This window comes from Bombina bombina, chromosome 1 (assembly GCF_027579735.1).
Source record: "Bombina bombina isolate aBomBom1 chromosome 1, aBomBom1.pri, whole genome shotgun sequence".
NCBI classification, from domain to species: Eukaryota; Metazoa; Chordata; class Amphibia; order Anura; family Bombinatoridae; genus Bombina; species Bombina bombina.
Window position 1 is genome coordinate 565,237,890 of NC_069499.1, and position 16,465 is coordinate 565,254,354.

At 40.6% G+C, this 16,465-nt stretch overlaps 1 protein-coding gene across 2 annotated transcripts in view; it reads left to right on the top strand.

The window, feature by feature from the left end:
• SLX9 (SLX9 ribosome biogenesis factor) overlaps positions 1 to 16,465 on the top strand; it is a 449,304-nt gene that overhangs the window by 196,573 nt on the left and 236,266 nt on the right. Inside the window, exon 3 of one of the 2 annotated variants that reach the window (XM_053698771.1) lies at positions 14,947 to 15,006. In XM_053698771.1, the coding sequence (XP_053554746.1) occupies positions 14,947 to 15,006 (60 nt within the window). Of the gene's footprint in view, positions 1 to 14,943; positions 15,007 to 16,465 lie in introns of both variants that reach the window. The other variant, XM_053698770.1, reaches the window with a different exon arrangement.

Here is a 16,465-nt window from a genome sequence, read left to right on the forward strand (position 1 = left end):
GCTGGGGTGCAGTCTGGAATTCCCTGAAAGCACAGGGTTTGTGGACTCGGGAGGAGGCTCTCCTCCCGATAAATATTCTAGAACTGAGAGCGATATTCAACGCGCTTCAGGCGTGGCCTCAGCTGGCGTCGGACACATTTATAAGATTCCAGTCGGACAATATCACGACTGTAGCATATATCAATCATCAGGGGGGAACAAAGAGTTCTCTAGCGATGATAGAGGTTACCAAAATAATTCGATGGCCAGAGTCTCACTCTTGCCATCTATCAGCAATCTATATCCCAGGAGTGGAGAACTGGGAAGTGTATTTTCTAAGTCGTCAGACTTTTCATCCGGGGGAGTGGGAACTCCATTCGGAGGTGTTTGCACAATTGATTCAGCAATGGGGCACACCAGAATTGGATCTGATGGCGTCTCGTCAGAACGCTAAACTTCCTGGTTACAGGTCCAGGTCAAGGGATCCTCAGGCAGTACTGATAGATGCTCTAGCAGTACCCTGGTCGTTCAACCTGGCTTATGTGTTTCCACCATTTCCTCTCCTTCCTTGTTTAATTGCCAGAATCAAACATGAGAGAGCTTCTGTGATTTTGATAGCACCTGCGGACTTGGTATGCAGACCTGGTGGACATGTCATCTCTTCCACCATGGACTCTGCCACTGAGACAGGATCTTCTGATTCAGGGTCCGTTCCAGCATCCAAATCTAGTTTCTCTGCCACTGACTGCTTGGAGATTGAACGCTTGATCTTATCCAAGCGGGGGTTCTCTGAGTCGGTCATAGATACCTTGATTCAGGCTCGAAAGCCTGTCACCAGGAAAATTTATCATAAGATATGTTGTAAATATCTTTATTGGTGCAAATCCAAAGGCTACTCATGGAGTAAGATCAGGATTCATAGGAATTTGTCCTTTCTCCAAGAAGGTTTGGAGAAGGGGCTATCAGCTAGTTCCTTAAAGGGACAGATATCTGCTTTATCAATTCTAATGCACATACGTCTGACAGATGTTCCAGACGTTCAGTCGTTCTGTCAGGCTTTAGTTAGAATCAAGCCTGTGTTTAAACCTGTTGCTCCGCCATGGAGTTTGAATTTAGTTCTAAATGTTCTTCAAGGGGTTCCGTTTGAACCTATGCATTCCATAGATATTAAGCTTATGATGAAAGTTCTGTTTTTAGTTGCTATCTCTTCTGCTCGAAGAGTTTCTGAACTATCTGCATTGCAATGTGACTCGCCTTATCTTGTTTTCCATGCTGATAAGGTGGTTTTGTGTACCAAACCTGGATTCCTTCCTAAGGTTGTTACTAATAAGAATATTAATCAGGAAATTGTTGTTCCTTCTCTGTGTCCTAATCCTTCCTCTAAGAAGGAGCGTCTATTGCACAACTTGGACGTGGTTCGTGCTTTAAAGTTTAATTGCAAGCGACCAAAGATTTCCGTCAAACATCTTCTTTGTTTGTTGTCTATTCTGGAAAACGTAGAGGTCAAAAAGCTACGGCTACCTCTCTTGCCTTTTGGCTGAAAAGCATCATCCATTTGGCATACGAGTCTGCTGGACAGCAGCCTCCTGAAAGAATTACAGCTCACTCTACTGGAGCGGTGGCTTCCACAAGGGCTTTTAAAAATGATGCTTCTGTTGAACAGATTTGTAAGGCTGCGACATGGTCTTCGCTTCATACCGTTTCCAAATTTTACAAATTTGATACCTTTGCTTCTTCGGAGGCTATTTTTGGGAGAAAAGTTCTTCAAGCAGTGGTGCCTTCTGTTTAACCATCTGTCTTGTCCCTCCCGTTTATCCGTGTCCTGTAGCTTTGGTATTGTATCCCACAAGTAAAGGATGAATCCGTGGACTCGTCTTACCTTTATAGAAGAAAAGTAAATTCATGCTTACTTGATAAATTAATTTCTTCTTCTATGGTAAGACGAGTCCACGGCCCGCCCTGTCATTTTAAGACAGATTATATTTTTTTGATTTAAACTTCAGTCACCTTTGCACCTTGTAGTTTCTCCTTTTTCTTCCTGTACCTTCGTTGGAATGACTGGGGTGGTGGAGCTAAGGGAGGAGCTATACAGACAGCTCTGCTGTGGTGCTCTTTGCCACTTCCTGTTAGCAGGAGGATAATATCCCACAAGTAAAGGATGAATCCGTGGACTCGTCTTACCATAGAAGAAATTAATTTATCATGTAAGCATAAATTTACTTTTTTTGTGTTCACTGTATTGAAGAATTCTGAGTGTTCATTGATAATATATATTATATAATATACACACACACACACATACATATGCATGCACACACACATACTATATATACTTTGGTGAAACATTTCACTATAGTTTACTAGTCGGGGGTTATAAGTTAATAGCCCAGAGGTAAAAAGTTATTAGTCCACTCAATGTTAAAAATTGGAAAAAGTCAATGCAATTTCTTTCTCGTCCTGGACTAGTGTAAATTTTAAGCAAGTTTTTTAGCTGTTTTTCGTACATTCACTGCTTACATGTGTAACAAATTGATAGATTCTGTTTAGGATCTAGTCATTATACACACTCGTCATTTTCTTTCATGTAATTAGCAAGAGTCCATGAGCTAGTGACGTATGGGATATACATTCCTACCAGGAGGGGCAAAGTTTCCCAAACCTCAAAATGCCTATAAATACACCCCTCACCACACCCACAAATCAGTTTTACAAACTTTGCCTCCTATGGAGGTGGTGAAGTAAGTTTGTGCTAGATTCTACGTTGATATGCGCTCCGCAGCAGTTTGGAGCCCGGTTTTCCTCTCAGTTTGCAGTGAATGTCAGAGGGATGTGAAGAGAGTATTGCCTATTTGAATTCAATGATCTCCTTCTATGGGGTCTATTTCATAGGTTCTCTGTTATCGGTCGTAGAGATTCATCTCTTACCTCCCTTTTCAGATCGACGATATACTCTTATATATACTATTACCTCTACTGATTCTCGTTTCAGTACTGGTTTGGCTTTCTACTACATGTAGATGAGTGTCCTGGGGTAAGTAAGTATTATTTTCTGTGACACTCTAAGCTATGGTTGGGCACTTTTATATAAAGTTCTAAATATATGTGTTCAAACATTTATTTGCCTTGATTCAGGATGTTCAACGTTCCTTATTTCAGACAGTCAGTTTCATATTTGGGATAATGCATATGAATAAATTAAAAAATGTTCTTACCTTAAAATTTGACTTTTTCCCTGTGGGCTGTTAGGCTCGCGGGGCTGAAAATGCTTCATTTCTCTTGTTAAGTGTGTTCAGTCCACGGGTCATCCATTACTTATGGGATATATTCTCCTTCCCAACAGGAAGTTGCAAGAGGATCACCCAAGCAGAGCTGCTATATAGCTCCTCCCCTCACATGTCATATCCAGTCATTCTCTTGCAACCCTCAACAAAGAAGGAGGTCGCGAGAGGAGCTGGAGTTTTTACTTAATTATTCTTCAATCAAAAGTTTGTTATTTTAAATGGCACCGGAGTGTGCTGTTTTTTCTATCTCAGGCAGTATTTGGAAGAAGAATCTGCCTGCGTTTTCTATGATCTTAGCAGGCGTAACTAAGATCCACTGGCTGTTCTCGACATTCTGAGGAGTAGGGTAACTTCAGAAAAGGGGAATAGCATGCGGGGTCCCCCGCAAATGAGGTATGTGCAGTACAATATTTTCTGGTAATGGAATTGACTAAGAAAACACTGCTGTTACCCATATGATGTAAGTACAGCCTTAAATGCAGTAGTAGCGACTGGTATCAGGCTGATAAATGTATGCGCAGTTGAGTTATTTTCTAGGGACTAGAATTTGACTGAGAAAATACTGTTAATACTGAAATAATGCTTAAGCCTTATCTGCAGTAGAAGCGACTGGTAGCAGGCTTAGTGATAACTTTGCATGACATTGAAAAAGTTTGTTTTAAAACGTTTACTGGCATGTTATTCGTTTTGTGAGGTACTTTGGTGATAAATCCTTTTTGGGCATGATTTTTTTCCACATGGCTAACGTATTTTTCTGCATAGAAACCGTTATATCAGGTCTCCCACTGTTGTAATATGAGTGGGAGGGACCTTTTCTTTTTAGCGCCTTGTTGCGCAGTTAAAATTCCTGCTTCTTCCTCCTTGATCCAGGACGTCTCTAGAGCAGTGTTTTTCAACCAGTGTGCCGTGGCACACTAGTGTGCCGTGAGAGATCCTCAGGTGTGCCGTGGCTGACAACAGTGCGGGGGTGTCCCTCTTTCAAATTTCTAAATATTGGGAGGTATGTGACAGGCTCATCAGGCATCATTTACAACCATGACATTGACATTCATTCACAGACAATCATTATGATTGTTTGTGAATGAGTGTCAATATGTCATGTATAGTTTGTAGAAGGCATGGCATGACAGCACAGTACAGTGTGTGTGTATATATGTATATATATATATATATATATATATATATATATATATATATATACACACTGTATTAGGCTACAATGTGTGATTTTGTAACATTTTGGGATTGTGGTGTGCCACAGGATTTTTTAATGTAAAAAAGTGTGCCACAGCAAAAAAAAGGTTGCAAATCACTGCTCTAGAGAGCTCAGGGGTCTTCAAAATTCGTTTTTGAGGGAGGTAATCAGTCACAGCAGACCTGTGACAGTGTGTTTGACTGTGATAAAAGCGTTAAATCTTAATGATATCCGTTTTTTGGGTATTGAGGGGTTAATCATCCTTTTGCTAATGGGTGCAATCCTCTGCTAATTTAATTCATTTACCGTTAAGAATTGTTGACTAATACTGAATTAGTTCTTTGTTATTCAACTGTGTTTGTTAAAAGCGCTGCAGCGTTTTTTATATTGCTTGTAATTTTATTGAAAGTAATTTCAAGCTTGCTAGCTTCATTGCTAGTCTGTTTAAACATGTCTGATACAGAGGAATCTGCTTGTTCATTATGTTCAAAAGCCGATGTGGAGCCCAATAGAAATATGTGTACCAATTGTATTGATATTACTTTGAATAAAAGTCAATCTGTACCGATAAAGAAATTATCACCAGACAACGAGGGGAAGTTATGCCGTCTAACTCTCCTCACGTGTCAGTACCTTCGTCTCCCGCTCGGGAGGTGCGTGAGATTGAGGCGCCAAGTACATCAAGGCCCTTACAAATCACTTTACATGATATGGCTAATGTTATGAAAGAAGTATTATACAATATGCCCGAGTTAAGAGGCAAGCGTGATAGCTCTGGGTTAAGGACAGAGCGCGCCGATGACACGAGAGCCATGTCTGATACTGCGTCACAATTTGCAGAACATGAGGACGGAGAGCTTCATTCTGTGGGTTACGGTTCTGATTCGGATTCAGAAATTTCAAATTTTAAATTTAAGCTTGAGAACCTCCGCGTGTTGCTAGGGGAGGTGTTAGCGGCTCTGAATGATTGTGACACGGTGGCAATCCCAGAGAAATGATGTAGGCTGGATAAATACTATGCGGTACCGGTGTGTACTGACGTTTTTCCTATACCAAAAAGGCTTAAAGAGATTATTAGCAAGGAGTGGGACAGACCCGGTGTGCCTTTTTCCCCTCCTCCAATATTTAGAAAAATGTTCCCTATAGACGCCACCACACGAGACTTATGGCAGACGGTCCCTAAGGTGGAGGGAGCAGTTTCTACTTTAGCCAAGCGTACCACTATCCCGGTGGAGGATAGCTGTGCTTTCTCAGATCCAATGGATAAAAAATTAGAGGGTTACCTTAAGAAAATGTTTGTTCAACAAGGTTTTATATTACAGCCTCTTGCATGCATTGCGCCTGTCACTGCTGCAGCGGCATTCTGGTTTGAGTCTCTGGAAGAGGCGATTCGCACAGCACCATTGGATGTGACTTTGAGCAAGCTTAGAACGCTTAAGCTGGCTAATGCCTTTGTTTCGGATGCCGTAGTGCATTTAACCAAACTTACGGCTAAGAATTCCGGATTCGCCATACAGGCGCGCAGAGCGCTATGGCTTAAATCCTGGTCAGCAGATGTAACTTCTAAGTCTAAACTACTGAACATTCCTTTCAAAGGGCAGACCTTATTCGGGCCCGGCTTGAAGGAAATTATTGCTGACATTACTGGAGGTAAGGGCCACACCCTTCCTCAGGACAGGGCCAAATCAAAGGCCAAACAGTCTAATTTTCGTGCCTTTCGTAATTTCAAGGCAGGAGCAGCATCAACTTCCTCCGCTCCAAAACAGGAAGGAACTACTGCTCGTTATAGACAGGGTTGGAAAGGCAACCAGTCATGGAACAAGGGCAACCAGGCCAGAAAGCCTACTTCCGCCCCTAAGACAGCATGAAGACAGGGCCCCCTTTCCGGAGACGGATCTAGTGGGGGGCAGACTTTCTCTCTTCGCCCAGGCTTGGGCAAGAGATGTACAGGATCCCTGGACGTTGGAGATTATATCTCAGGGATACCTTCTGGATTTCAAAACTTCTCCTCCAGAAGGGAGGTTTCATCTGTCAAGGTTATCAACAAACCTAGTAAAGAAAGAGGCATTTCTACAATGTGTACAAGACCTCTTAGTGATGGGAGTGATCCACCCAGTTCCGCGAACGGAACAAGGGCAAGGGTTTTACTCAAATCTGTGGTTCCCAAAAAAGAGGGAACCTTCAGACCAATCTTAGACTTAAAAATCTTAAACAAATTCCTAAGGGTTCCATCGTTCAAGATGGAAACCATTCGGACCATCCTACCCATGATCCAAGAGGGTCAATATATGACCACAGTAGACTTAAAGGATGCCTACCTTCACATACCGATTCACAAACATCATTATCGGTACCTAAGGTTTGCCTTTCTAGACAGGCATTACCAATTTGTAGCTCTTCCCTTCGGGTTAGCTACGGCCCCGAGAATTTTTACAAAGGTTCTGGGCTCACTTCTGGCGGTACTAAGACCACGAGGCATAGCGGTGGCTCCGTACCTAGACGACATTCTGATACAAGCGTCAAGTTTTCAAAATGCAAAGTCTCATACAGAGATAGTTCTAGCATTTCTGAGGTCGCATGGGTGGAAAGTGAACGTGGAAAAGAGTTCTCTGTTACCACTCACAAGGGTTCCTTTTCTAGGGACTCTTATAGATTCTGTAGAGATGAAGATTTACCTGACGGAGTCCAGGTTATCAAAGATTCTCAATGCTTGCCGTGTCCTTCACTCCATTCCAAGCCCATCAGTAGCTCAGTGCATGGAAGTAATCGGCTTAATGGTCGCGGCAATGGACATAGTGCCATTTGCGCGCCTGCATCTCAGACCGCTGCAACTATGCATGCTAAGTCAATGGAACGGGGATTACTCAGATCTGTCCCCTTTGCTAAATCTGGACCAGGAGACCAGAGATTCTCTTCTCTGGTGGTTGTCACGGGTTCATCTGTCCAAAGGAATGACCTTTCGCAGACCAGATTGGACGATTGTAACAACAGATGCCAGCCTACTAGGCTGGGGAGCAGTCTGGAATTCCCTGAAGGCTCAGGGATCGTGGACTCAGGAGGAGAAACTCCTCCCAATAAACATTCTAGAATTAAGAGCAATATTCAATGCTCTTCTATCTTGGCCTCAGTTAGCAACACTGAGGTTCATCAGATTTCAGTCGGACAACATCACGACTGTGGCTTACATCAATCATCAAGGGGGAACCAGGAGTTCCCTAGCGATGTTGGAAGTCTCCAAGATCATTCGCTGGGCAGAGTCTCACTCTTGCCACCTGTCAGCAATCTACATCCTTGGCGTGGAGAACTGGGAGGCGGATTTTCTAAGTCGCCAGACTTTTCATCCGGGGGAGTGGGAACTTCACCCGGAGGTATTTGCTCAACTTATTCGTCGTTGGGGCAAACCGGATCTGGATCTCATGGCATCTCGCCAGAATGCCAAGCTTCCTTGTTACGGATCCAGGTCCAGGGACCCGGGAGCGGTGCTGGTAGATGCACTAGCAGCCCCTTGGGTTTTCAACATAGCTTATGTGTTTCCACCTTTTCCGTTGCTACCTAGACTGATTGCCAGGATCAAACAGGAGAGAGCATCAGTGATTCTGATAGCGCCTGCGTGGCCACGCAGGACCTGGTATGCAGACCTAGTGGACATGTCGTCCTGTCCACCATGGTCTCTACCCCTGAGGCAGGACCTTCTAATTCAGGGTCCTTTCAACCATCCAAACCTAATTTCTCTGAGGCTGACTGCTTGATTCTATCAAAGCGTGGGTTTTCGGATTCGGTTATTGATACATTAATACAGGCTCGGAAACCTGTTACCAGAAAAATTTACCATAAGATATGGCGTAAATATTTATATTGGTGTGAATCCAAGAGTTACTCATGGAGTAAGGTTAGGATTCCTAGGATATTGTCCTTTCTACAAGAGGGTTTAGAAAAGGGCTTATCCACTAGTTCACTAAAGGGACAGATTTCTGCTCTGTCTATTCTTTTACACAAGCGTCTGGCAGAGAATCCAGACGTCCAGGCCTTTTGTCAGGCTTTGGCTAGAATTAAGCCTGTGTTTAAAACTGTTGCTCCTCCTTGGAGCTTAAACTTGGTTCTTAAAGTTCTTCAGGGTGTTCCGTTTGAACCCCTTCATTACATTGATATTTAACTTTTATCTTGGAAAGTTCTGTTTTTGATGGCTATTTCCTCGGCTCGAAGAGTCTCTGAGCTATCTGCCGTACATTGTGATTCCCCTTATCTGATCTTTCATTCAGACAAGGTAGTCCTGCGTACTAAACCTGGGTTTTTACCTAAGGTTGTTTCTAACAGGAATATCAATCAAGAGATTGTTGTTCCATCATTATGTCCTAATCCTTCTTCAAAGAAGGAACGTCTTTTGCATAATCTAGACGTGGTCCGTGCCCTGAAGTTCTACTTACAGGCAACTAAAGATTTTCGGCAAACTTCTTCTCTGTTTGTCGTTTACTCTGGACAGAGGAGAGGTCAAAAGGCTTTGGCTACCTCTCTCTCTTTTTTGCTTCGTAGCATAATACGTTTAGCCTATGAGACTGCTGGACAGCAGCCTCCTGAACGAATTACAGCTCATTCCACTAGAGCTGTGGCTTCCACTTGGGCCTTTAAGAATGAGGCCTCTGTTGAACAGATTTGCAAGGCTGCAACTTGGTCTTCACTTCATACTTTTTCCAAATTTTACAAATTTGATACTTTTGCTTCTTCGGAGGCTGTTTTTGGGAGAAAGGTTCTAAAGGCAGTGGTTCCTTCTGTTTAAAGTTCCTGCCTTGTCCCTCCCATCATCCGTGTACTTTAGCTTTGGTATTGGTATCTCATAAGTAATGGATGACCCATGGACTGAACACACTTAACAAGAGAAAACATAATTTATGCTTACCTGATAAATTTATTTCTCTTGTAGTGTGTTCAGTCCACGGCCCGCCCTGTCTTTTTTGAGGCAGGTTCTAAATTTTAAATTATAACTCCAGTCACCACTGCACCCTATAGTTTCTCCTTTCTCGTCTTGTTTCGGTCGAATGACTGGATATGACATGTGAGGGGAGGAGCTATATAGCAGCTCTGCTTGGGTGATCCTCTTGCAACTTCCTGTTGGGAAGGAGAATATATCCCATAAGTAATGGATGACCCGTGGACTGAACACACTACAAGAGAAATAAATTTATCAGGTAAGCATAAATTATGTTTTTATTGCGTCATTCTTGGCGCAGACTTTTTTGGCGCAAAATTTTTTTCTTTGTTTCCGGCGTCATACGTGTCGCCGGAAGTTGCGTCATTTTTAAAGTTTTTTTGCGCCAAAAGTGTCGGCTTTCCGGATGTGGCGTCATTTTTGGCACCAAAAGCATTTAGGCGCCAAATAATGTGGGCGTCTCTTTTGGCGCTAAAAAATATGGGCGTCACTATTGTCTCCACATTATTTAAGTCTCTTTGTTTATTGCTTCTGGTTGCTAGAAGCTTGTTCACTGGCATTTTTTCCCATTCCTGAAACTGTCATTTAAGGAATTTGATAAATTTTGCTTTATATGTTGTTTTTTCTATTACATATTGCAAGATGTCACAGATTGACCCTGAGTCAGAAGATACTTCTGGAAAATCGCTGCCTAGTGCTGGATCTACCAAAGTTAAGTTTATTTGCTGTAAACTTGTGGTATCTGTTCCTCCAGCTGTTGTTTGTAATGAATGTCATGACAAACTTGTTAATGCAGATAATATTTCCTTTAGTAATGTTACATTACCTGTTGTTGTTCCATCAACATCTAATACTCAGAGTGTTCCTGTTAACATAAGAGATTTTGTTTCTAAATACATTAAGAAGGCTATGTCTGTTATTCCTCCTTCTAGTAAACGTAAAAGGTCTTTTAAAACTTCTCATTTTTCAGATGAATTTTTAAATGAACATCATCATTCTGATTCTGATAATGAACAGGGACTGGGGTTTTATTCAAATCTCTTCATTGTACCAAAGAAGGAGAATTCCTTCAGACCAGTTCTGGATTTAAAAATATTGAATCGTTATGCAAGGATACCAACATTCAAAATGGTAACTATAAGGACTATCCTGCCTTTTGTTCAGCAAGGGCATTATATGTCCACAATAGATTTACAGGATGCATATCTGCATATTCCGATTCATCCAGATCACTTTCAGTTTCTGAGATTCTCTTTCCTAGACAAGCATTACCAGTTTGTGGCTCTGCCGTTTGGCCTAGCAACAGCTCCAAGGATTTTTACAAAGGTTCCCGGTGCCCTTCTGTCTGTAATCAGAAAACAGGGTATTGTGGTATTTCCTTATTTGGACGATATCTTGGTACTTGCTCAGTCTTCACATTTAGCAGAATCTCATACGAATCGACTTGTATTGTTTCTTCAAGATCATGGTTGGAGGATCAATTTACCGAAAAGTTCATTGATTCCTCAGACAAGGGTAACCTTTTTAGGTTTCCAGATAGATTCAGTGTCCATGACTCTGTCACTAACGGACAAGAGACGTCTAAAATTGATTTCAGCTTGTCGAAACCTTTAGTCTCAATCATTCCCTTCGGTAGCCTTATGCATGGAAATTCTAGGTCTTATGACTGCTGCATCGGACGCGATCCCCTTTGCTCGTTTTCACATGCGACCTCTTCAGCTCTGTATGCTGAACCAGTGGTGCAGGGATTATACAAAGATATCTCAATTGATATCTTTAAAACCGATTGTACGACACTCTCTGACGTTGTGGACAGATCACCATCTTTTAGTTCAGGGGGCTTCTTTTATTCTTCTGACCTGGACTGTGATTTCAACAGATGCAAGTCTGACAGGTTGGGGAGCTGTTTCGGGTCTCTGACAGCACAAGGGGTTTGGGAATCTCAGGAGGTGAGATTACCAATCAATATTTTGGAACTCCGTGCAATTTTCAGAGCTCTTCAGTCATGGCCTCTTCTAAAGAGAGAATCGTTCATTTGTTTTCAGACAGACAATGTCACAACTGTGGCATATATCAATCATCAAGGAGGGACTCACAGTCCTCTGGCTATGAAAGAAGTATCTCGAATACTGGTGTGGGCGGAATCCAGCTCCTGTCTAATTTCTGCGGTTCATATCCCAGGTATAGACAATTGGGAAGCGGATTATCTCAGTCGCCAAACGTTACATCCGGGCGAATGGTCTCTTCACCCAGAGGTATTTCTTCAGATTGTTCAAATATGGGGACTTCCAGAAATAGATCTGATGGCTTCTCATCTAAACAAGAAACTTCCCAGGTATCTGTCCAGATCCAGGGATCCTAAGGCGGAAGCAGTGGATGCATTGTCACTTCCTTGGAAGTATCATCCTGCCTATATCTTTCAGCCTCTAGTTCTTCCAAGAGTGATCTCCAAGATTCTAAAAGAGCGTTCAGCGTTCGTTTGTTCTGCTGGTGGCTCCAGCATGGCCTCACAGGTTTTGGTATGCGGATCTTGTCTGGATGGCCTCTTGCCAACCGTGGACTCTTCCGTTAAGACCAGACCTTCTGTCACAAGGTCCTTTGTTCCATCAGGATCTCAAATCCTTAAATTTGAAGGTATGGAGATTGAACGATTGATTCTTAGTCAAAGAGGTTTCTCTGACTCTGTGATTAATACTATGTTACAGGCTCGTAAATTTGTATCTAGGAAGATATATTATCGAGTCTGGAAGACTTACATTTCTTGGTGTCTTTCTCATCATTTTTCCTGGCATTCTTTTAGAATTCCGAGAATTTTACAGTTTCTTCAGGATGGTTTGGATAAAGGTTTGTCTGCAAGTTCCTTGAAAGGACAAATCTCTGCTCTTTCTGTTCTTTTTCACAGAAAGATTGCTAATCTTCCTGATATTCATTGTTTTGTACAAGCTTTGGTTCGTATAAAACCCGTTATTAAGTCAATTTCTCCTCCTTGGAGTTTGAATTTGGTTCTGGGGGCTCTTCAAGCTCCTCCGTTTGAACCTATGCATTCACTGGACATTAAATTACTTTCTTGGAAAGTTTTGTTTCTTTTGGCCATCTCTTCTGCTAGAAGAGTTTCTGAATTATCTGCTCTTTCTTGTGAGTCTCTTTTTCTGATTTTTCATCAGGATAAGGCGGTGTTGCGAACTTCTTTTAAATTTTTACCTAAGGTTGTGAATTCTAACAACATTAGTAGAGAAATTGTGGTTCCTTCATTGTGTCCTAATCCTAAGAATTCTAAGGAGAGATCATTGCATTCTTTGGATGTAGTTAGAGCTTTGAAATATTATGTTGAAGCTACTAAGAATTCCCGAAAGACTTCTAGTCTATTTGTTATCTTCTCCGGTTATAGGAAAGGTCAGAAGGCCTCTGCCATTTCTTTGGCATCTTGGTTGAAATCTTTAATTCATCATGCTTATGTCGAGTCGGTTAAAACTCCGCCTCAAAGGATTACAGCTCATTCTACTAGGTCAGTTTCTACTTCCTGGGCGTTTAGGAATGAAGCTTCGGTTGATCAGATTTGCAAAGCAGCAACTTGGTCTTCTTTGCATACTTTTACTAAATTCTACCATTTTGATGTGTTTTCTTCTTCTGAAGCAGTTTTTGGTAGAAAAGTACTTCAGGCAGCTGTTTCAGTTTGATTTTTCTGCTTATAATTTCAGTTTTTTTTTTTCATTATAAGATTTAAACTTTATTTTGGGTGTGGATTATTTTCAGCGGAATTGGCTGTCTTTATTTTTATCCCTCCCTCTCTAGTGACTCTTGCGTGGAAGATCCACATCTTGGGTAGTCATTATCCCATACGTCACTAGCTCATGGACTCTTGCTAATTACATGAAAGAAAACATAATTTATGTAAGAACTTACCTGATAAATTCATTTCTTTCATATTAGCAAGAGTCCATGAGGCCCACCCTTTTTGTGGTGGTTATGATTTTTTTGTATAAAGCACAATTATTCCAATTCCTTATTTTTTATGCTTTCGCACTTTTGTCTTAGCACCCCACTTCTTGGCTATGCGTTAAACTGATTTGTGGGTGTGGTGAGGGGTGTATTTATAGGCATTTTGAGGTTTGGGAAACTTTGCCCCTCCTGGTAGGAATGTATATCCCATACGTCACTAGCTCATGGACTCTTGCTAATATGAAAGAAATGAATTTATCAGGTAAGTTCTTACATAAATTATGTTTTTTCACTATAATACTCCTTTAAACAAGAATCTTGTGAACCAGTATGTTGACAGTTTTCATAGGACAATGGGTACTATGACTTACTGTCATAAAAAAACATTATCTTTCCAGTAAGCCAGCACCTTTGTATTCCACCACTCTAAATAGCTCATTGACTACACTGATCTATCTTAACTCCCAGCCAATTCCCTTGATTATACTTCAAGAGACATGTTATTAGTGCCTCTATTTCCTCAATCAAACCTTTGCAGGGGTTAAATACATAGATGTGCAGGGTCGATAATAAAATAAATACATGCTCTAACACAAAGTGAATGTATAGTTTTAATTTTAATAGCCCTTTAACTTGAACACTCAAACACTGACACACTGTCACAAAACTGTTCTAGGGCAGATATACAAACGGACACCTTTTCGCCTACGTCCTCCTTTTCCATGCAACAGCACACTCTCCTCCTGTTTTGCAGCATTCTGAGACTTATAGCTCACAGACGAAGCCTAGAGAAGATGGGGATGGCCACACAGGGTTTAGACAGCAAACAAAATGCAGTATGGCGGCATATTCAGGGCTCACAAACTTAGAGACCATGTCCAGATTTCAAGTTGCTCTGACACAGCTAATTTGTTGGCCCTTATACAAAGACACACACAAAATGCTCGCCCACACCGTTCATGGGGCTGAGATTTTGAAGAATTTTTCATAGTTTGTATGTATATTTAGTACATTTTTTAGCCTGCATCACAAATATTTTATATGTAGCCTAACTGCTGTAAAATTATGAAAAGCATGTATTTATGTAATATTTTGTTACATGCATAAATATCCTTACGTATGGGTTTTTTTTTTTTACTTTTTTTTTGTGGATAAATGGTGTCTGCCATTACATAGGATTTGTAGTCTTGCTTACTTAGGTGGCTGTTGCTGATTATTTGTCATTTAAATTATAGTCATCATAACTATGAAATTTATTTGAAATTGTGTGTAAACTGATTTAGCATAGAAACAAGAAATGTATGCCAGAGCAGACTAATTGAATTTAATAATCTTCTCTGACTTGTAGGCAGAACTCATTAAATATTTTTTTTAATGTTTATGAAGCTGTTTTCAGGAATTTAGCTTACGATTCCAGAAATTAGGTAGATTCACATGAATTGCTTTAATTTATCATGAATTTGTGGGCTTCATTTAAGATCTTCTAAATTACCTTTTAACTGGGTAATAGCCAACTACTTTTATAGGTTTCTTGTCTGTAACATGATGAGATGAGTGTCTGCTTAATTTTATCCATAGTTATAGTTTATATGTTTTGTTCTTATTTTTTTATTTTTTTTTCCTAGAAGTAAAGATTCTCGTACCAAAAAAGGAAAAGGCTAAGCTAAGAAGACAACAGTGGCTACAGAGTAAGCATTAATGTTTTATATGAAACATAATAAACATACTTTGTTAAAGGGTTTTATTTTCTTTGAAGGATGATTAGTACATATGTGTGTTCATTCTTTTATATGATCATAGTGATATAGTGTTCAGGTAAAAGTTGGGTGTATTATGTTTTAGCTACTTGGAGTAGGTAGACTCTAACACAATGCTCAATACTGCAGGGATACAACAACCTTCTGACTTCCACCCAAGCTGACTGGGACCTGTTGTTCAGCACCCGGGTAACGCTTGCTGATTGGTGGCTAAATGTAGCCATCAATCAGCAAGCGCTACCCAGGTGCTGAACCAGTAAATTGTCTGGCTCCTAAGCTTACATTCCTGATTTTTCAAAAAATTATACCAAGAGAATGAAGAAAATAGATAATAGGAGTAAATTAGAAAGTTGCTTAAAATTGCATGCTCTATCTGAATCATGAAAGCAATAGTTTGGGTTTCATATCCCTTTAATTCTAAAATGTATTAATCCTCAAAGTGACAAAGTGGGTCTTCATAGACTCAGTATGGCTAAAGCTCTAAAGTAAAACCTGAAACTTACCAGCAATTTCAAAAAGATTCTTGTGTTTGCTCTGTTTTAGTCAGAAAGTTCCCCTTGATATTTAAGTTGAGGAAGAAATCCTGTTTCCTTTTAAGGAGAAAGTACATTCCTCTAGTTACGGTTCCTGCTTGGCAGGTTATCAATTATCATGGAGCCTCAGATGAGGAACTTTGAATGCATTCCCTTTGTCTTTCATTCACACGTTTACAGAAAGCTGTCAGTTCAGAGCATTAGATTTTCTACAAGCTTTTTAAGGTCTTAGACCTTTTGCTACCTTCTACTGTATCTGTAATATTGTTTGCTTTGGCACTGACCCCGCAAATTACCTGATTACTATGCCACTGCAAGAGTTGGAGAAGAATTAATGATTTATGATATAATAGCCCACACAGAAACATTGTATGATGTTTTTGCATCTTCTCAGTGTCAGGTGAATCACTCTAATGAAGGAACTATTTTAACAAACTAGAATCTCCATACAAATAAATATAGAGTATGCTTTTGCAAGTGGATTTAGTGTTGTATTGATTACATAAGTTGGATCTTGTTTATTTCCTACTATTGCATCTGCCAGTTAAACAGACCTTTGTATAAACAAGGTTCTGACGCTATTTGGAAAATAAAACTGCCCCTAATTGCAAGATACCTACAGTATATAAAATCAGCAAAATAATTATGAGGCCTGTAGTGCCACAGTCTGGAACAGTACAGTAGCTTGCAGAACACCCCATCTTTATTGGAGTGGATGTTTTTAGCTAACTGTAAAACAGTTATGGACTGAAATTATATGTTGAGCATAGATGAACCATCTGTAATCATAGCATAAACTGCTACCAAACTGTCAGCTGTTTTGTATCTGCCTTCACATTCTGTGTTTATAATCTTTA